This window comes from Notolepis coatsorum (genome assembly GCF_963971535.1).
Source record: "Notolepis coatsorum genome assembly, chromosome: 5".
NCBI lineage: Eukaryota > Metazoa > Chordata > Actinopteri > Aulopiformes > Paralepididae > Notolepis > Notolepis coatsorum.
Window position 1 is genome coordinate 117,054,084 of NC_140169.1, and position 24,425 is coordinate 117,078,508.

General features: G+C 43.2%; 1 protein-coding gene across 1 annotated transcript in view; it reads left to right on the forward strand.

The window, feature by feature from the left end:
• runx2b (RUNX family transcription factor 2b) overlaps positions 1–22,408 on the forward strand; it is a gene marked incomplete at its 3' end in the record, with an annotated part of 44,139 nt that extends 21,731 nt beyond the window's left edge. Inside the window, 6 exon segments of the mRNA XM_084314226.1 lie at positions 7,362–7,621; positions 9,353–9,509; positions 20,756–20,799; positions 20,801–20,825; positions 20,828–20,864; positions 22,405–22,408. Of these exon segments, the coding sequence (XP_084170352.1) occupies positions 7,362–7,621; positions 9,353–9,509; positions 20,756–20,799; positions 20,801–20,825; positions 20,828–20,864; positions 22,405–22,408 (527 nt within the window).
• Between the last annotated feature and the right edge of the window lie 2,017 nt (positions 22,409–24,425).

Sequence of the window (24,425 nt, forward strand, 5' to 3'; positions counted from 1 at the left end):
TTATCACATCACTGCGCGATAAATACGTATTAAAGTCGATTAGGTTGATGGTATGGATGACGTGAAGCGGATACGTCCGGTGATATTCCTCTCGAACCGGAGACCAAAGAACAAACTTCCCGTACAACACTTAGAATGTTTTCCACATCACTAACGAAATGTATTCAGCGGTGAAAAGCTGATATTATCGGAGCTGAAACCCTACTCTGTTGGAATAACAGCCTCGGCAGCTCCGACGGGCCCATGTTTATCGCTATTACAGATTTAATTACAACTATTCACATTTATCCATCCATAAATTGTGAGCTGATCTTTGAGAATGTCGGACGATGTGAACCCATTATTTCTCTGGCGTTTGGGGCACAGCGAGGGGAAGTGTAACTCAATCACTCTCTCGCTCCCCTTTTTCTTTTTTTTCTCGTCCACATGACAAGGTGCCAGATGCGTGTCAGTGCTTTCAGACTTTATATATCCCTCCCACATCCTCACACACACACATGTACACGCACATACACACACACACATGTACATGCACATACACACACATACACACAGCCACCACACACCACACACATGCACGCACGTATGTAAGCATGGAAGCAAACACACACACGCACACGCACACACAGATGAATGAAACACAAGAAGCAATGCTTTTCGGAGCTAGCGACGCTGTAAGCGTTTTATTGTCCCGATATATTAAGCTTAAGATGAAATGCATACAGCTATATATTGAACTTAACAGCATGAGAACAATATCTAAAAATGGAGAGAAAAAAATAAAACAAAAAAGAATTAAGGCAACCAAATAACCTGACAGCTGTGCCCCTCAGCAGTCGTCTCTTTCATTTACAAATAGGCCCTAGTGTATCAAAGGCCTCTGTCATAAAAACCTCTCCGCAATAAAGCCTGGGTATAGGAGCGGGGGCATGAGAGGAACACAGAGTGGCGCTGCACATGTTGTGGTGTGACACACGGGTGTCGTGTGATGTGGCCCAACAGCGGACTGGCCATCGGAAGCACCGGGAGAAATCCCAGGGGGCGCGTCGCTCGGTGGGACCGGTTGAGCTGCCCGTGATACAAAAAAAAGAGCGAGAGTGATGTGTCGTTTGCCCACTTTGATTCTGCACCAGCCCCCATCCTCCTGGCTTTGACTATGTTGCGGCTCTTTAAGGAGACAGGTTTGAAATGTTTTCAAACAGGTATTTCATGGGGGCGGCTAGGTGGCGCAGTGGGAAAGGCGCTCGCCACCAACGCAGGAGATGCTGGGTTCGAGCCCAGCTCTCAGCGTTGCTACCAGCTTGGCTGGTCGTTCATACTAATACAATTGGCAGTATTAGGGGGTGGGAAGCTGGTGGGTGGGGATCGGACGTTGTGGACAGCGACTCCTACAGGTCGGTTGGTGTGCCTGCGCAGTAGAATCAGGAAGCGACGGGGGCGGCGTGTCCCTCCCACGCAGACCCCCGCCGCTGAGAGATCGCGCTGTGCAAGTGAAAAGATGCGACGGCTGCCTCCTCGAGTACCGGAGGGGACACGTGATGCAAGGCTTCGTCCTCACTGCAGCCGGCTTGTGGGAGGCATGGCCTAACGGCCTGTAGCTGTTCCGCAACCGTTCCTATTTCCGGGGTAGGCCTGATTGGCCCCGACAGGCACGTGACCCGCCGCGGCCACGCCCCGCGGCAGCCCCAGGACGCGGCAACGAGGCTGCTGTGGTTCACCGCCGCTTTCCGCCTTCAACGCCGCTGAGTTACCAGCAGAGTTACCATACGCTATGCAATGTACTAATATACAATACGGCTCACTTTTCCCACTTCAATGACAGAGCCGCTGTTTAATAATTGTCGCGGCGGAGCTCCGTCGCGGCAGCATTATGTAGCAGTAATCCCCCCTTTTTTTTACCATCTACCAACTAGCTCAATTGGTAACGCTGCTTGGCTGTGGATCCTATGGTCCATTTGTGACAAGTTCGATTCCCTTAAGTTTTTTTTTTTTATTTTTTTAACGTGCATTGCACTATAGCGTATTGTATATTGTATGGTACAGTAACGGTCTCTGGAGCAAAACAGTAAGAAGCATTTGCACTGCAACGCATACACCTTACTGTAAATTGTACCTCATCCCATTTCTGCTTTGCACTATAGCGTATTGTATATTGTATATTGTATGGTACAGTAACGGTCTCTGGAGCGCAACAGTAAGAAGCATTTGCACTGCAACGCGTACACCTTACTGTAAATTGTACCTCATCTCATTTCTGCTTTGCACTATAGCGTATTGTATATTGGTACATTGCATTGTATATTGTATGGTACAGTAACGGTCTCTGGAGCGCGCCAGCATTTGCACTGCAACGCATACACCTTACTGTAAATTGTACCTCATCCCATTTCTGCTTTGCACTATAGCGTATTGTATATTGTATGTGTAGCTGGTCTAACTCAGTTACTTCTATTCTGCATCGAACGCTGTACATATGTCGCAAATTTGCTGCTGCGGGCGGCGTTGAACCAGCATTTGCACTGCAACGCATACACCTTACTGTAAATTGTACCTCATCCCATTTCTGCTTTGCACTATAGCGTATTGTATATTGTATGTGTAGCTGGTCTAACTCAGTTACTTCTATTCTGCATCGAACGCTGTACATATGTCGCAAACAGCTACAGGCGGCCTAACGAGACAGGGGAGGGTAGAATTGGACGATATACGAAATTGGGGAAGGGAGAAAAAAAAATGGTATTTCATAGGATTGTCTCCCAGACATTTTCCAGTAGTAATAATCCATTAAAAAAATGTAACCACTGACCTATGAAGATTGGACCCCTTCCTCTCGCCTCCCCTCTGAACCAACTACCAGTTGATCTCGTTGGGCTGCGCACTCTGCACCTGTGAGCACACATTGTGTCAGTGGAAAGCTAATGTAATGCTAAAATGGCACAAAGAAATTAAATTAAATTCAAGTATGAAGAAGAGTAGGCTACAGGACATTCAAGTATGAAGAAGAGTAGGCTACAGGACATTCACTCACTTTATATGTCGTGTCTGTCCACTATGTTTGTTCATTTGTCATCTCTCACCCCCCCCCCCCCTCCCCCCTTATGTAAAGCGACCTTGGGTCCTCTGAAAGGCGCTATATAAAACGAAGTTATTATTATTATTATTCAAAGATGTATGTTTCTCTTCAATCAATATCTGAATTTCTTTTTTTAAACAAACCTTACTGTCTTTTACTATTATGTACTTAGCTACTATGCCTATACTACTACCTACTATATCTATACTACTATGCACTCAGAGTGTAGCACTCAAGTTGGACACTGTTTGATGAACAATACCATTTACCCTTGCAACAGGGGTACCCTTCCTGCTGACTTGTTGTACATAATTTGTATAAAAGTTATACTTGTTGTACAAAAAGTCGGCTAAATGACTAAATGTGAAATGTAAATGTAGAGATAGATGTGTTGCATTTGTCTGCTTTGTGAAAACACCTAAGTCCTGTAACGAGGCCTACCGACTTTCCTGAAGCAGGAGAAACAACTGAGAAAAGTCAAACAGACCCTAACTTCTCCATCAGATCAGTTTCCAGGCAGCACAGAGCCCGATTACAGACGCATTTGTGTTGCAGGAGTGTCACACATCCCGACTAATATTTTGTACAGTAAACCTGAAGTTCTCTCTCTCTCTCTCAAGTCTCTCCAGCCTCCTCCCTCTGTAAGCCTCTATCTTTATATCTCGCACCCCTTCTCTCCCTCTGTGTGTCTCTCTCCACTCTCTGTCACTCTCGTGTTCTCCCACCTGGAGAACTGTGTGTGTGTGTGTGTGTGTGTGTGTGTGTGTGTGTGTGTGTGTGTGTGTGTGTGTGTGTGTGTGTGTGTGTGTGTGTGTGTGTGTGTGTGTGTGTGTGTGTGTGTGTGTGTGTGTGTGTGTGTGTGTGTGTGTGTGTGTGTGTGTGTGTGTGTGTGTGTGTGTGTGTGTGTGTGTGTGTGTGTGTGTGTGTGTGTGTGTGTGTGTGTCTCTCTCTCTCTGTATCCTCTCTTCCCATCTCCCTCTGTATGTCTCTCACTATCTCTACCTTATTTATCTCCCTCTGTATGAGTGTATGAGTGTGTGTGTGTGTGTGTGTGTGTGTGTGTGTGTGTGTGTGTGTGTGTGTGTGTGTGTGCGTGTGCGTGTGTGTGTGCGTGTGTGTGCGTGTGCGTGTGTGTGTGTGTGTGTGTGTGTTCTGTGCCTCTCCTCTCTCTGTCTCTCCCGCCTGTTCTCTCACCTGAGGGAGAGAGAATCTAAAGCTGCAGTTATGGACTTTGTGGTGATCAAGCTGTCGGTATCCATTATTCTATTTATATGGTTATAGACTTTACTGCAGTTGTTTTGGACTTTACTACGTGAATGGACTGTGTGCTGCTGGGCTGTCTGTACGTTACTACAGGGACACCTGGGGAACTTGGGGAAATCCTTAATGAAAATAATAATACACTGCTTGTGATTTTGCCTTATGTATCAATAGTTAAGGTTGCCATGGTAATGGATATACATTTCAGTAGCCTACACTGGTACAGCACATGAACATGCTTTTTCATTGCTTGTAAATCGCCTAGAGGCTATTACTATAGAGCCTGATGTCAGTTTGGTTGAGGAACGACGTGTTTTTGTAATGTGACTCTTTCAATAAATATATTTTTGTCAGTTTGGCTCCTGAGTTGGCCAAATCTGAGTCCCACTGGCCTAGACTGCCCTACAAAGGCAAAAATATGTAACTCTGGGGTATGACCTCTCAGGTATAACTCTACTGTCCAAATGCCAGCGGCAGTAACGGAAGTGACTGTGTTTTGCCTTTGTAGGCTAGTAGAGCCTCCATCCTTTACGCTAATAAGTATTAAAGTCTGGTGTGTTTGTGTGCGTGTCCCTGGGGTGGTGCAGTATCCACGGGCTGCTTGTGGCGGGCCGGTCTGAGTCCCGGTCCATCCCTGTGGGGGCAGTGTGGCCCCTGTGGCCCCGACTCACCAGAAGGCTGATGGATAAGCAGGAGAGAGGGAGTGGTGGGGGGTGGGAAGGGTGGGAAGGGTGAACAGACAGTGATGTGGTGAGTAGAGAGAGAGAGGGAGGACAGCACGGAGGATGTGGAGGCTGTTTGGGAGCACAGAGAGGGTAAAGGATGCCCTCTACAGTAGATAGATGATGGTGGCAGAGGAACGAAGGCCCTGCTCATGCATGAGAGAAACTAGATCAGTTATAGAGCTGAAATGTATTCACTTCCAGGATAGTTTTTTTTTTATGTGTTTTTCAGGATGAGAGAGTAAATAATGAATGAACTGTATTATAATTACAACTTTTATTTTGATGGGTTTTCATATTTCATATTATGGAACATTTTATAGTGATGCTGGGATGGTATGCCACTGTGTTTTTTTTTGTTCTATCCAGACAAAAGGGAAAAGTAAGATCCTGTGAAGTATGGCAATGGAATATTATTATATATTCCATTGTAACTGCCCTGTTGTGTGGCAATGGGTTGTCTTTTGTCACATCATGCTATAAATCACTTATCATATAAATGAGTCCATTTTCATATTTTATTTTATTCTACTCAAATAATTCATATATGTTGTTATGGAGTGGCCTAAAATAATAACAACAAGCATAGTTCCGTGCGCAAGTCGTGCGTAATTACGCACGGTCAAAAACAATGTACTTGGGTGCCATAGAGGGGCTCCGTTTGTTTGTTTGTTTGTTTGTTTGTTTGGTTGTTTGATTGGTTGATTAACAACCAAACTTCAAATATATCACACATAATTGTTAAGTGTAAAATCAAAAGGTGAAAATAAATGATCGGGTTTTACTTGGCTAAAGACTTGTCCACACTACAGTGTGTGAGGCAGCGCATGTAGGAAGCGTACCTGTGTCCCTGCTGCACAACAGCTCTACCCTGCGACTGAAACTCAACTCCACGGCGCCTCCACCTGAGTCACGACTCTCCGGTGACTCATCCGCTCGCGGTTCGGCGTATTATAGTCTGGCTCTCCGTGTGCTTTTCTCAACCGAGTTGTATCGTGAGCAACAACAACGCTATAGGATCTGATGGACTGATACTACGACTTATTCAATCAAAAATGACCACTTCCGAAGTTAGGAGCGCACGGGGCACCCAGTGGACTGGTGATATGTCGGTATGTAGTAGACTTAACTGTATTTACAGGTTTCGTTTTACGCAGCTCCGCTGAATGAAACTGAATAAGCATCTACATTAACGGAGAAGTACTAAGTTGAACTATAGATCGACGGACCTGTCCGCGGTATATTCGCCTCTATAGCCTTGATAGATGATTGTGGTCGTGGAGGCGATAGATGTGAGTCCAGACACCACGTGTTGGAGTCGCATCGGCACAGTAATTGCTGTGCGCTCCGGCGGCTATATAAACCACAAAAGCCTGCGCGCACGGGAACCCCCGGCCTCCAAACACTAACCACATTTACGGCTTTACAAAAAACGGCCTCGTTTTTCCGCCTCCTTCATCTCACCGGCAATGATTTTTTTTGTGTGTATTTCATCAACCTTTTTAACCCCATATGCTAAATGTGTGGTTCGACCGAACAGCGACTTCATGGCAAATATGTAGAATTATTATTAGAGGCGACTCGCCGGGCTATGAATAGCAGTGTAAAGAATTGTTTAATAGCGGTATTGGTTGCCTACCTTGTTTCTTTGCCTTTGAAAAGTTTTTTTTTGTGTACATAGCCTGCAGGCTGACAGCGAGCTGTTCACTTTGGGCACAAAGACTTCAATGACGCACCTGGAGCTGCGCTTTGAATGTTCGGAGAAAAGAACGTTTCTGAGCGTCTGGGTGGACTGGTCCACTTTAGTCCCTTTTTTTGTAATTACACGTTACGTGCTTGGACTTTTATTTAGTGCTATTTATATATCCACACATGAACGACTGCGCCTGGATTTGTGTCATGGACACTTACGCTGAAAAGTTGGATGTCGATTTAAAAAAGACCTTGTCATCAAAAAACATCACCATGCTTTCAAGAGTGTTTTTCTAGCTGGAGAGTATTTCATGTCGTTTCGACGGCGCCCACTAAAGTTTGTAGTCGAGGGGGGATTTAGAAACGCTGAGCAGAGCTGAGCAAGTCCCATTTTCCGTTGGCAGATGTGCTGAAGTTTAGCACCAGCGGAGCTGCGTTTCGCCTCGAGAGGAGTGGAGGACGTGTTTGTCTTTCCCCCGGCTGGTCCCCTGGTTGTCTCCCCCCTGGTCCCCTGGTTGTCTCCCCCGGCTGGTCCCCTGGTTGTCTCCCCCCTGGTCCCCTGGTCGCTGTACCTTCTTCGCTAATCTAGGCTGTTGTGATGCGCATTCCCGTAGATCCCAGCGCCAGCCGGAGGTTCAGTCCGCCGTCCAGTAGCCTACAGCCGGTCCCGGGGAAGATGAACGATGTGAGCTCACCGACGGGTCAGCCGGACGCAACAGCCGTGCCAAGACTGCGTCCGCACGAGAACCGCAGCATGGCCGAGATCATCGCTGACCACCCGGCCGAGCTGGTCCGGACTGACAGCCCCAATTTCCTCTGCTCAGTCCTGCCTTCTCACTGGCGCTGCAATAAAACCCTGCCCGTCGCCTTCAAGGTAAGGTTCCACTTTCCACTGGATTGCAGTCTTCCCTGCGGTAGCCTACCAACTTATTTATTAAAATGATCACGATATGATGATGATCATTGGCTGAGCGTACTGTAAATGATGCAATGTTGTTTATATTTTTATGAAATAATATAACCCAATAAATGTTTATTAAATTAAATCGCTAAATTAATTTTGAGTGGGGAAAAAATGATAGTAATGATAGCACGTGTTGTGTTACAGCCTAAACTCAAAGTATTTTCAGAAATGCACCACATTATAAACGAAATAATGTTCTCACATCTCAGAATAGTCCCCCCCCCCCCCAAATATCCTTTGATCTTAATTATATGTTTATTGTGATATCTTGTAGTAATACGTATTTAATTTAATACACAATTCACTCTTTTATTAAAGACAACAATAATAGAGACATATTGTGTTAAAGCATCAAATTCAATTTCGTATTTTTTTGCCAGTGATTGTAATGGCTGTACATAAATGAAAATAACAAAACAAATATAATTTATGTTATAATTCTATATAATGAATGATAATTCATTTCAAGGTTATATAGAATATTGGAAAAACATACTGAATTGGCATCAGCATCAGTAGGCATAATGACATGAACTGATATTGCAATTCATTGAAATCAATTGATACAAAAAATATGTTTGATCTGCACCAAAATAGTTCTGTGCTATTTAGATTTGTTTTGGGTGCATTTTAGGCTGTGTGTCTGTGTCTTTTCCAGATGAATCTGTGTTTAATTGTCTGTTGTCTATATGCTGTTCTGAGGGCCTATATGACAGGGCCTATTAATTAAACTGTGATGACAGTAATCATACATCAGATATTATTTCAGGGTTCAAAGACAGTAAAGGGAACCAACATCTTTTTAACTTATGGCCTTGGTCCAAAAATGTGCTTTATTCATTATTACACCTCTGTAATTATTGAACCTCTGAACTATAGGCTTAATCATTTCCTTTTATCTACCTCCAGTGGTATAAATGATAACAGAAGGCCTATAGCTGCACTCTCCATTTGGAGCCATGATTTCCTTTGTATTTAAATAAAAAATTCATATTTTAATATATGTTATTATAATCACATAATTCATGATTTCAAACACAACCATTTAACATGTAACATTACATGAAGTCACAAAGTCACCATAACAACATTTAGAGATAGCTGAAGGTGTATGGAAATGATTATTCTCCCTCTAACAAGTGGAAATTGAGTATTGCTAGCATGGAACACGTGATGGACTGCAAATCTGAAGCACAATCTTCACTTTCTTTGATGATTGGAATTTAATAAAACAAAATTGAGTTTTTGGTATGCTGGCTTTAGCCCCATACATAATTCTCAGCAGTCATAGAAATGAATACCACCTGATAGTTATTGGTTTCTTGGATCACCACACTGATATAAATCCTAGTTTCTCAAACTATGGTTCTGGACCCAGAATAGGTTGCAGGCCAGTAGTATATTTTAAGGAACTTGGGCAGGATATAGACAGAAGAGGATATTTTGGGAAAGAATATATGAACGTTTGGTTTGAATGGTTTTTGGTGCAATCTTATTTGTGTTTAGCTTTTACAAAAATTCTCTGCATTTATACAGAAGTGAACACCACCTGCATGTGTTTTATTGTCTGACTTTCCACTTTGGTGTTATTGTGCTTATCCTTGACCTTTGACCTCTTGACATATCTGTGGCCCCTGGCAGGTGGTGGCGCTGGGCGACATAACTGACGGGACCGTTGTCACTGTAATGGCGGGCAATGATGAGAACTACTCCGCTGAGCTGCGGAACGCCTCGGGCGTGATGAAGAACCAAGTGGCGCGCTTCAACGACCTGCGCTTTGTGGGCCGCAGTGGGAGAGGTGGGCATCAGCCATCAGCTTCTATCTATCTATCTATCTATCTACTGTATCTATCTATCTATCTATCTATCTATCTATCTATCTATCTATCTATCTATCTATCTATCTATCTATCTATCTATCTATCTATCTGTCTATCTGTCTATCTATCTATCTATCTATCTATCTATCTATCTATCTATCTATTTATCTATCTGTCTGTCTGTCTGTCTCTATCTACTGACCCGCCTACATCTCGATTTACAGTATGTAACTGAACAGAAACTGTCTTGAGTTTCCCATTGACTTCCATGCATTTATGACCCTTCACTGGCTCAGTCCCAGCACAATGAAACCTGTTCTGCATGTGAGCTGTCTGTCAATCACAATTACAAAAAGAAATGCAAGTGTAGAGACCCAGGGTTTCTTCAGGACACAGAGACAAAACTCCATCCACTGTACATCACTTACTCAACACGGGCTATTAGGTGAATGTGTGGATTAGTGGTCACATTCCCCACGTGGCAACCACATAATGACCACCCCTCGCCCGAAGGTTCAGATCCCACCTCTGTACCTCCTCACATCTATGTGTGGTGATTTAAACGAGTCTCTCTCTGATCCTTCTCAAATAGGACTTCCTATATACTACAGCTTCAGCCCGCATGAGACTCAAATGATACATTTAGTTTCACCCTTCAACCCTGCGTCATGTAAACAAGGGCATTCTCATGTTTTAAATGTCCCCATTTTGATGTTTTTGTACCTTGAAATATGTCAGCCAAATGTGACGTGTATATTTTTTTTAAAGTCCAATATTGATGTAAAATATAAACGATACATACCGGTATCCGACAAACATTGAGACGTAGTATGAACGTTGTTTGAACATCAAAACAAGACGTTCCGTTATGGTTTAATAATATTTCCAAAATTAACGTTGTGCCTGGCTGTCAGCCGAACGTCTTTCCTGGACATTATAGCAATGTTGAAATAATCATTACCACGAATGGACCTATATTATTTATATTAGTAATAATTCAGATTCAGATTCAGATTCCTTTAATAAGCCATATGTGTAAACAGATTGGTAATTGTTTCGGCATTACAGTGTATGCATTTTTCCATAGATCTTTTTTTCACATAACAACAGCAACAACAAACACAGGACAAAGACAGTGCAGAGAAGGATTCATAATTTGAATAAATATATAAAGTGTAAAGTAAAGTGCAGAGTTCCAGTCAGTCCCAGTGCAGTATTTTTGCTAGTGTCATTGTTATTGTGCCAGTTATTGTGGTATTTATTAATCTGTTTGATCCATGATCAGATCATTAAAGGGTAGCTCTGATCATTACCATTGGTAATGCATTGCACCAGGCATGGTTGTCATGTGGCAAAACTGTGATTTGACAGATTAAATGTTGCCAGGTTGAAAAATCAACCCTGCACAGGTGCAATATGAGCCTCACTGAGTGCAAACACTAGGCTAGATCCACAAAGAATGGATTGCACGGAGCAAGTTGCACCCTTACTTAGAATTCATTATGAATTGAAAATGGGGGACCCTGATGTAAACAAGACGAAAGTCTTTCCCTGGTCTGCATCCCCTTAACAATTGTGTGTATTGAGCCGTACTGTATTGTGCCCATTCTGCAATCTGTTAATACAATTTTCATTCAATCAATCACCGTGCAGATTGATTGATTGAATGAAAGTTTTATTAACAGATTGCAGAATGGGTACAATACGGCTCAATACACACAATTGTTAAGGGGATGCAGACCAGGGAAAGACTTTCGTCTTGTTTACATCAGGGTCCCCCATTTTCTATTCATAATGAATTGTAAGTAAGGGTGCAACTTGCTCCGTGCAATCCATTCTTTGTAGATCTAGCCCAAATTGAACCAATATGCAGGCACTGTCACTGATATAATGGTTTCACAGGAAGTGATCAATAATGTCATAAAACAACAATATATCTGGCTATACAGTATATCTGTTAAACATGCTGTGAATAATTAAACCATAATTTTACCAAGTATAATTTGTGAGTTATTAAGCAAAATAAATTAGATTATGTAAAATGTAAAATTATGTCACTGCATGATCACCTATCCTTAACCAATCAAGATGGGATGACGCTCTTTGCCTTACTATCAAATAATCGTGGCTTATTATCATGTAATACACTTTCATTGCTCTCTATTCACATCACAAAATGAACACCCCACTCCCAAAATGTCTAATTTATAACGTAATTTTCTAAATGATAATCATTGCCAGCCAAGCTGTTGCCAGGCAAAACAATTGGGCTGTTGTTGAGATTGCATTGAGTGAGGCTCAGCCGTTGCACTCCGGTTGTGCCGAACCCTGAATTCCCCAAATGTGAGAATCTCAACAAACGGATTGATTTCCAACAAGCCCGATCCTATCTGTGATCATACGTGTCTGAGTTTTGTTTAGCTACATTTCATAAAGCGATACATGCACTTTTGTTGCAAATATAAAGCTATTAGTATGAGGAGTGGACGTCACCACATTGCTGTTTTTGGCATCTGACCAGCACCATTTTTGACCAGGGACATAATGTCACCGTCAGACCAATGTTTTCTGGGTACTGGCGTTTTTAAAACATCAAACCGTCCATTAATATTTAGTTCAACATGCATTTGCCCAGCTGATTGGGATTCTCATTTCGATTCTCAAATAGCTTTTTCTACCCATTACCTTAACCCCTCCCTTTCCGTGCCTTACCTTAACCTGGCCCTATAAAACAGGAAAACATCAGCCCTCCTGACACATACAATTATAAAATGTTTTTATAACATATTATCATATAACTCGTATCATGCAGAGGGACCCACCCAAGATAGGCCCACGGCCTGTTTAGTGTCCCAACCCCCGGTTTAGGAAACACTGATAACTAGAAAGGTGTGCTCAGTAGAGCACAAATCTCCGCCTGCTGATAGCCTATGCCTGCCATTAAAAATGCCTGCCTGTGCATGGCCTGCCTGAGTCTGCATGTTTGCATGTTGATTATCTCATTTATTTGTTACCCTTTCAGAAATCTGTACAAAAATACAATTATTTTATGTATTATCTTTTATCTACATTAACAGATTCAGTGCCACGCAGTTTGCCCATCTTATACCACTCTCTGCCAGTGCTGTAAGCCTATGGAGTCGCTCACCTTCTTTGCAGGGCTATAACTTTAAAAATATTATAGCTATATCAACATTACTATGGCTCATTCAACATCGGGTATCTATCGTTCCGGATGTGGGAACGTTATATTTTTCCATTCATACATTGTCGTGTTAGTACCGTCGTGAATATAAGTATGTTTTTAGAGTGTAGAGCAGTAATTCCTAGAACGTGAGTTATAGGCCCTGACGCATATTATACATAATCGATTGGCGTTTCGTTCCTATACACGCTATATAAAAAAATTCAAATGCATATGCTCGCTATACATTATGCTCCATCATGCGTGAAGGAAAGGGGGGGGGTCGTTTATGATTCCTTGATTGTCAGTAACGGCTTTCTTTAGTACAACATCATACGTTGATCAGATGGATTGCAATGAAATAAATGGACAATCGTGCTGGAATTAACGTTAGACTCCTCTTACCTGTGGCCGATGAGTCTGGAGAAAAAATATTCCAATTATTTGATTTCGATCTGCTAGATCCATTTTCCGTTTGTATGACGCAATAAACGCCGAAAGCATATTGATTCTTGCGTCTCGAAAGCGATCGAATGCACTCGAGTCAGGCCTGTACACTGCGATGATCTCGTCGCAAATTGCCCCTTAATTTGGCCGTTGCGAGTTGGAAATATTATTTGGGAGCAACGTTGCGAGTTGTGATTTCAACCCTTCATTCGCATTTCACTCCTAAATTAATCCATACAAATTGGATACATTTTTTAAAAAACATTAGCCTACAACCAAGGCTGTACAGTGTCGTGGTGCTATGAAAGAATCTGTCGGCAATGAATGAACTTACTGCGATCACCGATAGCCTGAGTGAAAAAAAAAGATTTGCGTGTGGAGTGAATCTGGGTCACGCTATATACTTGGTACTTGTAGTCTATCGTGCGATTAAAGACCATGTCCCTATCTGCGTAGTCTATACATCCAACACCAAATCCCATAATTCCTAGCAAAACGAAACTGAATGTGGCCTCTCTTCCTTTCAATATGGACTATTGCATCGCCAAAGAAGCACCTCATTTCAATATATTTAAGACGCAAATTTTGCTCTGCAAGAACAACGGAGTGGATATCAGTCCATCTTATGACAACCACGTCCGATGTGGAGAGATGATAAGATGTTGATGATTGACGTGATGATGTTATGATTGATTGACGGGGAGTCGGACACGGACACTTCTAACGTTCAGGTTCAGCCATCGATTTGGTGAGTAGTAGTAGCCCACTATTAGGACGTGAAATACTGTCTACTTAAATTTATAAAATATCAACCTATCTATCTATCTAATAATGAGACAATATGCAAATAAGATAATACTAATAATTGTCACGGTGTCCCCGTATATGAAATGAAAGTGGCTTGCAACTTTACTGCTGGTAAAATCACTGTTTATTTCTCGTTTAGCATAGTATTACATTCCACTTCTATAAACAATCAAAGTCCTACCGTAAGAGCCTCATACGGGTCAATTAAACCTTTTTGATTAGTCTTTCCTTCGAGCTAAGTTGGACTGAACATTTCACTGTCAAAAGCGCAAATGTAAATAAGGTTGCGTCGCAACACGGTTTTCAAAATAAAGGTCACATATACAAATACCTCTCAATTCTTACTAAAAAAAGTCCCGGATATACATAAACATTAATTGGCATAGATCTCTATAAACGGCCCAATACATTGATCACTTTAGGCACACACTGAAACCAGTAACATCACAAATATGAAGCAGGTAATTACCCATACAAATCATAAACCTTTCATGGGGTTATTTACAATAATAATTCATTTGATTTCTAAAGCACTTTTCATTGTGAAACAAATGTATGCAGAGTTTCTTGTCCTCCTGATTAATGCAATGGTGTGTGTGTGTTGTGGTGATCTCATTCAAGGAGCACTACACAAGCGCGCGCACACACACACACAGTTTGTTGTTTTTGTTCTATTAGTGATTTACACACTTTCTCGGTTGGTTCATTATAAAAGATACAAACCTGAAAACAAACGCACTTAAATGTTAAATAAAAGGACCACAGTAATGAGGCAGGAACATATTTTTTAAATAATGGTAAAATTGTTATTTAAAAATGTGCCCCTAAAAAAAAATGTTTGCCCCTAAATTTCTCATTTAGGGGCAAGTGTGCCCCTAGTGAAAAAGCTTAGCGTACAGCCCTGCGAGTGTTTGTCTGGTTCAACATAACACAGAGTGCCACATCCGGTTTAGAGTGAAGTGCAACTCGCCCGAAATCCGCCAGGTGGCGGTATTGAGGCGTTGAAATATCAGACAGAGTCCAGCTGGCTCCCGGAGCCTTGCTGGATGAATTATGAATGCCAATAGCGAATAAAGGAAATAACGATCATAAAAATGAGTTAACTCGTTGTAGGCGCAGAATGTGTTAACTCATTGGACACCACAGACTTGAGCATCTTTTGTTCCTACCACGCCAACGCTCTAAGAGATAGGAATAAGTGGCTGTGTTTGCAGGGCTATAACTATATTCTATATTATAGCTATGGATACAATACTATGGCCCATTTGACATCAACTATCTATCGTTCAATATGTGAAAAAGAATAAAAAATGTCATCCATACATTCGCGTGTTATACCGTGGTGAATATAAGTATAGTTTTAGAAAATGACGATATGCAGCAATACGTGAATTTCACTAAAAGCGTTGGCGTTTCTCACCTGGACACACTACTATTTCCAAATCAAATGTATATAATAGGTATTATGTTTCATCATGAATCATGTCATTTTTTGATGCTTTGATCGTCACCAACAGCATACGCTGTGGAGTAACGTTACACACACGCGTTGCGATCGATGTGAAATCATGGTTGGATCAAAGCAGGCTTGATACCATTTAGTCCTTACCTTCACTAGGAGGTACCCCAAAAAGAATATTCCAATTGTCTGATCGCGAGTCCCAGTATTGGTGTCCATCGCGTCGCCAACATAATCCACAACAACAGATGCATCGGGGGCATTTGACGCTTCTCAATGCGATCGGGATAACCGCTCGACTTGCCTGACAAAGAAAACTGCGCCCGGAGACATTTGAACGTTACACAGGTCAAAATATAAGGTTTCAAAGGGTGCTCGATACTGCCACCTGGGAGGATGCAACCAGTATTGCACTTTGGCGTTCTCAGGATGATTCCCCATGTTAACCCCGAGTCCGTGTGCCTGTAATGAATAGAAATATCGAATAAAAGAAATAACGATGAAAACCCGACTATACTCGGGTCTGGCGCTGAACGGTTGGCGAGATAACCCGATTATCCTCGGGTCTGGCGCTGATTGAGTTAAGGTATGGACAAGGTCGCTTTAAAATATCATACTGCACAATATGGGGAAAAAGAGAGCTTTGCTTTTAAAGGTTATTCTGTAGCTGCCTACCATGGTTGCCTTTATCTATTGTTACCTTGATATGGACATGTAGTCTTCCAAACCACTTGCTTTAATATAATAATAATAATAATAACTTTATTTGTATAGCACTTTTCATACAGAGGTTGCAGTTCAAAGTGCTTCACAACAGTAAAAAATACAGGCATAAGCGAGCATAAAAAGATAGACAGGTAGAATCACAGTGTTTCACATTAGGATCTAGCATCCCAATAGGCTCTCCGCTTACAGTTTTCAGTAACACAAATAGTAAAAATAGTTTAAAATGATTCAGTTTAAAAATAGTAAAAAAGAATTATAAAATAGAACGGACATAAAAAATACAGGCATGAGTGAGCATAGCAAGATATGGCAAATCACAGTGTTTCACATTAGGATCTAGCATCCTAATAGGCTCTCTATTCAGTAATACTCCTGTAATTCCCAACATACTTCCCAGTACATATTGCTGTAACTTTAGTGATATTAGATCACAGGGACACGAACCCACACTGTAACTTTAGTGATACTAGATCACAGGGACTCGAACCCACACTGTAACTTTAGTGATACTAGATCACAGGGACTCGAACCCACACTATATGAAGGGCACTACATAGAATATTATTATTCCTAAATCATCAATGAACACAATATTCACAAAGTAAAGACTTGCAATAATACTGGGGCAGCACACTGTTGAATGAAGTTGGGTTCAGGTAGAGGGAGACTATACACGCATACAGCTCAACAGGACTGTTTTATCAGCCCAGTATTTGCTCTCTCCCTCTCGCTTCTCAAAAAATATAATTTCCTGAATAAGCAACACCCGGTAGCATAGTGAGTGAAAGCCAAGATCAATTTCACAGGTGAAATTCTATTTAATGAATTTGCCATAGGGCATCGCTATAAAACAAATGGCAACCAATGCACGTTAGAAAGAAAAGGGTGTAACATCAACAAGGTGATTCTAACTAACAATATATCGTAGCCAAGAACGAAATAGTGAAATATGTAGCCTTGTTCTTCAAAGAATAAATAGGCTTTCAATACACTATTAATAGAAAGTGAAAGCATTCCCACATGCTTGAAAAATATGTGGTTACTGGACCTGGGTTACATTAGAAGAACAACCAAACCTTAAATTAAAAAGATGTTTTCCTAATTAAGATAAGATAAGATATTAATTTATTGATCCCCATAATAATAATAATAATGGATTGGATTTATATAGCGCTCTTCATGACACCCCAGTGACCCCAGAGCGCTTACAGAGTCCATTATTCGTTCATACACAGTCATACCAGTGGTGGTAAGCTACAATTGCAGCCAGAGCTGAGGCAGACTCACGGAAGCGTGGCGAATAATCATCGCCTACGGCCCCTCCGACCACCACCAACATTCATTCACATGCATACACATTCATACGAGGCAAGTAGGTTAAGTGTCTTGCCCAAGGACACAACGGCAGTGGGATGGACATGGGCTTGAGCGGGATTCAAACTACCAACCCTTTGATCATTGGACGACCCGCTCTACCCCTGAGCCACGCCTCCCCCATGGGGAAATTCAGGCATCATAGCAGCATGTGGGGGAGGGGGAGGGGAGGTTCAGGTAGTAGAAGACATGATACAGGTCATAGAATTATAGTACAGTGGAGAAGTAAAAATAGAATAAAAAAAATGATTAAGGAAATCTCTCAATTTCAAGGCACGTGTCTATGTACAGTGAGGGAGAGTGGCTGACAGTGGTTGACACACGATGCAGGCAAAATGTTCAGAACATTATCTTGAAAATGAAACAAAATAGAAAGTTTCATTAATTTAGGCTGTGTCATTCTCTTACACTGCCACTAAAGTCACTAAAGAGTCACTAAACATGAAAAAAATTTAATTGGGCTTTGACACAGTGAGACATAGAAAGTGCAGTATGGCTTGAGAGTGCGTGAAGAGGGTCGTCTGTGTGAGTCTCATAATGGGGGAAATTATGTTTTTGTTTATTTAAAAATGTTCACTACGGCATGCTGTAAACAGGCACCAAAGAGCTGTCTAGTTTCTATCATGTTCAAATGGTGTAACTTTATACTGAATGTAATATTTCAATGGACAGTGATGGAAATTATTTCAAATAAAATATTTGTCATTGCCCATATTTGAGGATTCAGGACATTGGCCTATGTGCAACGTCTCATCCAGCCCTGTAGTTTGTGAAATTAGTTGCAGACACACAGACACATAGACACATATGCAACCAAACACATGATTTCCTCCAGGCAACAAAACAAAAAACAATGCAAGCAATTGCATCAGACAGTGTTTATGGTATGGAATGGTTTATTCTTAATCCCAGAGGGGAAACATGGTTTGACACCAGAGCGAATACAAATACACAAACGAGAAACAATTACATACAGTACAAGTTACATAACACAGTAAAAAGAAGAGAATAAAAGAGCCTCTCAACACAGAGCTAGCGGTGTTCGTTAAACAATTTAACCGCAGCAGGAACAAAGGACCTTCTCAATTTCTATTTAGAATTTCTCAATCTCTACATTTATATCATGTGGTCATGTGGAATTATGTTTCTATTTTTCTTTCTATTTTCTTCTCTTACACACCCCCCCCCCCCTCCCCCCCATCCCATCCAAAGCTCTTAGTTGTTTGTTTGACAGTTGAGTTCATCTGACATGTCACTCAGGGTTCAGGGTTATAATTCACATGTTGGGTGTCACCTCACGCCTGGGGGTGATCGGTGTCTTCAGATGACTCTCGAGCCACGGCAGATAACCCAGCACTGTGGCACTGCCTCTCTTGGGGCTGATGGCATTCCCAGAATACTTGGCATGGTCGCTTGTTGCTGCTGAATGAATGAATGAATGAAAACTTTATTAACAGATTGCAGAATGGGTACAGTGCAGTACAGCTCAATACATACAATTGTTAAGGGGATGCAGACCAGAGAAAGACTTTCGACTTGTTTACACCAGGGTCCCCCATTTCCAATTCATCCAATTCATCATGCTAGCGTCGATTACAAGTTGTGTAACTGAATCGCCTCATTTACAGTATACAAGAGTTTAGCTCAGAATAAAAAAGAAAATAATATATACAGTAGCCTACAGTATATATATATATATCTTTTTCCTCTCTGGTGATTCTGCACACATGTGATATTCTGATATGCACGCTCTCCCATCACATTGTGTTCTAGAAATACCTTCCCCAAAAAGCTATAATCTGCTGTAATTGGATACTCCGATCACTTTCAGAGCTGTCACGAACTCTACTAGTGATTAATAGCTTCAGTGCATTTGTCAAAGCGAGGGTAGAGAGAGACAGGGGGGAGGCGTCGGGGTGGGGAGAAGAGGGATGGAGGAAGTACATATATGGGCAGAAGAAGCAAGGAGGCGTGGCGGGGGAGTCATACCGGTCACCATGGAGACCCCAATTTGTCCCCTCTGACACTGAATCTCCCAATCGCAGGAAGTGACACGGGAGCCCTGGGAGATCAGGATACCAAAGTGTTTGAAATGGATACCTCCCCCTCTGTACCAGCAGCGATAAAGACAAGTAGGGTGGTGTGATGGGATGTGAGATAGCCACAACACGGGCACAAGAGAGCCGGACCGCGACTTGAACAAGGTGGGACAAAAGCAGAGGTTTGAGAGTGTGGTTGAACACATTGACATCGCTGATAAGCCAGGTAATCAGATAGCTTGTTGCTAATGTCATTGGAGGCAATATAGTAACAGATAGGCACAAGAAAAACAACAATAGAGACAAGTTGAGGCCGTCGTATTGATAGTATAGACGGTGCTATCTGACAGTGCTATCTGACAGTAATGATAGACACAGGCGGCCACGGATCTGACTGGGGGCGTCGGTGTCCCATCTTAACATAGATCACTGTCACGCTGCCTGCATTAATTTAACATCAGGAATGCGGGCCACCTGTTGCACCTCAGATGGTATCTCCCACTCTCGTCTTATCAGAATGATGGCAGATCCGATTAATGGCAGCATAAACCATGGGATGCAGCCGAGGGGAGGGAGCAAGAGTACGGGACGGTGGTGGCTGAGGTCGGACGGACAGCTGTCCCCACCCCCCCCCCCCCCCCCCACACACACACACACACTTCCTGTTTCCTGTGCGTGACCATGGTTACGTGATGCGTCTGCATGCCTCAGACGTTAGCGTTTGTGCTGAGTCGGCTGCTCCTCTCTGATTCACAGCATTCCTTCTGCTTGAATGCGCACGCAGGCACGCACGCACACACACACTGACACGCGCATATTCAACGACTTAACCCTGCGGCAACAACTGCTGGGGATTATCAAGAAAGGAAGTGACTATTAAAATGCTTCTCGCCCACGCACACACAAAGAGGTTAGATGGGGAGAGATGGAGGATAACAAGATACTGGCTCCTGTGCCCAAGACACAACCTAAATAGACCACTGTCCTCCAAAAAAAAAGGGAAAAAAGAATGTTGTCTAATGTTGCCTGTCGTTGATCCACTTCTGGCTGATTTGCCCAGTTTGTATTTGCTATCATGGGATCACAACCTCCTCTCGCTTGTGACTCTGGGATGGTTCGGGGATGAAAGCGGGACATTGTTTCCCTGTGGATGACCTGGCACTTGATGTTGTTTGATGTTTCCCACAGGAAAGAGTTTCACCCTGACAATCACAGTATTCAGCAACCCTCCACCAAGTGGCCACTTACCACCGAGCCATTAGGTCACTGTGGACGGACCGCGAGAGCCCAGGAGTGAGTACACACACACACACATACACACTCACACATACACACACACACACACACACCTACACACACACACACACACACACACACACACACACACACACACACACACACACACACACACACACACACACACACACACACACACACACACACACATACACACTCACACATACACACACACACACACACACACACACACACACACACACACACACACACACTCACACACACATTATTTCAGCATGGTGTTAAGACCACATGGTATAATAGGGATACAAAAAGCACTGTCACTGCCACACGGCCTGGATACCTATGACAGCACACATACAAACACACACAGGTGCATATTCGTGTGTCACACACACACACACACACACACACATAATTGCTTGTACAATCACAGACACAAATATTTAAACCTGTACATACTTGTACACACACAAGAACACACACACACACACATACTGACACCCTCACTCACTCACTACTTCCTGTTTGCCTTTGACTGGGTTGTGGGCGTGTCTGGCCTAGCAGCTAGCCAATCCTAGCAGAGTAAACAATAAATGGATGCCTGTCTGAAATGGTGACAGGCTAGTAAAACAAGTCAATTAAGAAAAAAATAATGGGCTTTTTACTGGAGAGGGAACCATTTCTGATTGTGTTAAGTAGCAATCTTGTCTTTTAATTTAGTTTTAATTAAGTTGACTTCTCAGAAAACAGACCCATTTCCATGAGATCATGTAATGTCTGTGTGTGTGTGTGTGTGAGAGAGAGAGAGAGAGAGAGAGAGAGAGAGAGAGAGAGAGAGAGAGAGAGAGAGAGAGAGAGAGGGAGCCCGCCAGCAGTACACCCCGTGAAAGAAGAGAGAGAGAGAGAGAGAGAGCTTTCCAGAGAGGGTACACTGGGTAGCAGAGTGCTAGCATCAGCTCATTTTAATGGGCCATATAAAACAACTGAGGAGGGAAAAAAAAAACTTTACTATAGCCATCAGTGCCAACAGTCTGGCAGGCAGCTGTTCCCTTCCAGCCCTCCTCACTATTCAGAAAAAAACATATTCCCATCTCATGGCGTCCTCAATGAACAATATCACATCGCACAACAACCCTGTTGCGACCGCTCCCGTCAACACATATGGCACGCGGACGCCAGAGAGAGAGACACCGAGGAGCCTCCGGAGGCGCTCGGATCAGCGCGGCCGTCTCGCTCCCCTCCGCCGCGCGGAAACCCGCCCCCGTGGCGGCGGAGACGGATCTTGCCGTGCACGCGCTTCACTGACTCACAGCGCTTGCGTTGTTTGTGTGCGTTGCATACATGCGGTACACGGACACTGAGTAACTGGAGTAAACGAACACACTGCTGGGAAGCAAAGGCACATGTCCTCGAATGCACGTGCAGACACACTCCCACAGGCACATATCACCAGCGTATATGGAGACAAGCCCACACACACACACACACACACACACACATATATACACACTGACTGTTCGTTCTAGGCTATCTTCTTGATCAAAAGCATTTCCTGTGCATCTGCTGTCCCCCTTCAGATGATTTCCTAACACGTCATCTAGTGATGAGTGGATGGGATTCACAAGGGAATTTTGTTAGGAAAATACCATTTTCTCTTCACAACAACATTCATACTTTTTCTCTTCTTTTAACACTTTGAGTGCCACGCCGGGTTTTCCTTTTTACCCCCTTGATGCCATCATCCACTTCAATGTTAACGTTAATATCGCCTAATCTATGTTTTAAGTTATGGCTATGTGTCTAATCTGCCCGTCGCTTATCAAAGACTATTTTCCAGTCAGTGCTGTCAAGGCAGATTGGTTTTTTATCGCTTCATTTCCGTTTTAGAGCATTTAGAAAAGCACCCGTTTTGAGATAAAAAAAACAGTTCATTCTGGACCATTCTATGAAAATCGTCTTTTACTGGAATATTCCACAACGTTGATATCGTCGGCCTATTATGAATCGTTTTCAAATAAACGCTAGATGATCAATATTATACGTTGCACGCAAGCACATTCGGGCCGTGCACGGATAATCGCCGCGTTGATTTCCTCTTGGACTTTTACAGTGAAACCGAAGAGCCCATTTCACAAAACAGCTTATAACTTCATCAAAATTAGTCTGATTATCCTAACACTGATAACATAGATTCCTTACCTGACATCAGATGGTATCCAACTGGTATATCCAATTCTGATCACCATTCGAAAAAATCGATAATTCCGCTGGTCTCAGAGGCTCCAGAATGAACTGTGGTAACCCCGGCTGGATCAGTGGACTGGAAAATGTGGAGTACCGGATTTTTTTCCCCATCCATTTTCATTGAGTCCATTCAAAATCCCTTATGTCATCTGGGAGACGATAGGGGGCGCTTTTTCCACATTTGATCGCCGGCGGCGCTCGTGTATACTCGGGTAGGCTCGCGTGATGCAATATGATTTCAGATCGCTAAAAAAATAATAATAATAATCCGAGAAATCTCGTGAGTGGCTTTCAACCACATATTAATAAACCCGAGATATCTCGTGTGTGGCAGTTAAAGTGTTAATGTATTTATTTATTTTTTACATTCTTGTCCAAAGAGCTTTTCCGTAGGCCTGGATATTCCGTAGGCCTGAGTGTCGGCCTTAAGCCGCTACATCAGACGTGCACATAAACGTCTCGCCTCGGGCCGCGCTGCGAGCGTGACATTTCATTCTGACAAGGGTTAAAGGGATTTGTCACGGCGTGGAGAGTGTGACGTCCGTTGTTCGTCTCTGTTATCAGCGCTGCCCGTCTCCAGCCGGGCAACTGGGGAGAGCTTAAGAACACCGACTGTGACAGAAGAAATGTTCTTGTCAGCACGTCTGGCCGCCCCTTCTTAGGAGGCTCCTTTTTTTCAGGCGGGGGGGGGGTGGGGGGGGGGGGGGGGTCATAATTCAGGCAATAAAACATATGTCATCACACCTGACCCGTGAACCTCCCAGAGTTTGTTCTTTAAGTGGTCAGAAATTGCAGCACCGGTCCTTTCCGATCCTCAAATGACGCCCAGAACACGTCTCCCTCTTAGGGGTCATTAAGCCCCGGGTCGGAGGGTGGCAAAACACACATGGTGCCTCCCACGCCTCTCTCTCTCTCTCTCTCTCTCTCTCTCTCTCTCTCTCTCTCTCTCTCCTCTCTCTCTCTCTCTCTCTCTCTCTCTCTCTCTCTCTCTCTCTCTCTCTCTCTCTCTCTCTCTCTCTCTCTCTCTCTCTCCTTTGGCCCCTCACTGCGCAGGCCCCGGGGGCCCTGAGAGCACAGGTCTGTCTCTGAGCTGTGATTCTATCAGTGAACGCTTCATTGACACACAGGGGCCATGTCGGCCATTACGGCTCTATTTGTGTTAATATGAGTGGGTAATTAGGAGGCCTCCCCCCCCCGTCCCAGTACACTGGGCTGTAGGGAGGTGGGTCCACAGGGAGGGGGGTGGGGGGGGCATGGAGACGTGCAGACAGAACACAGGGGCTGTCTTAGTCTGACGTACACTGGCGCTCTGTGTCCCAGCTCGGTTAAAACACTGTTGTTTCTGGGAAACAAG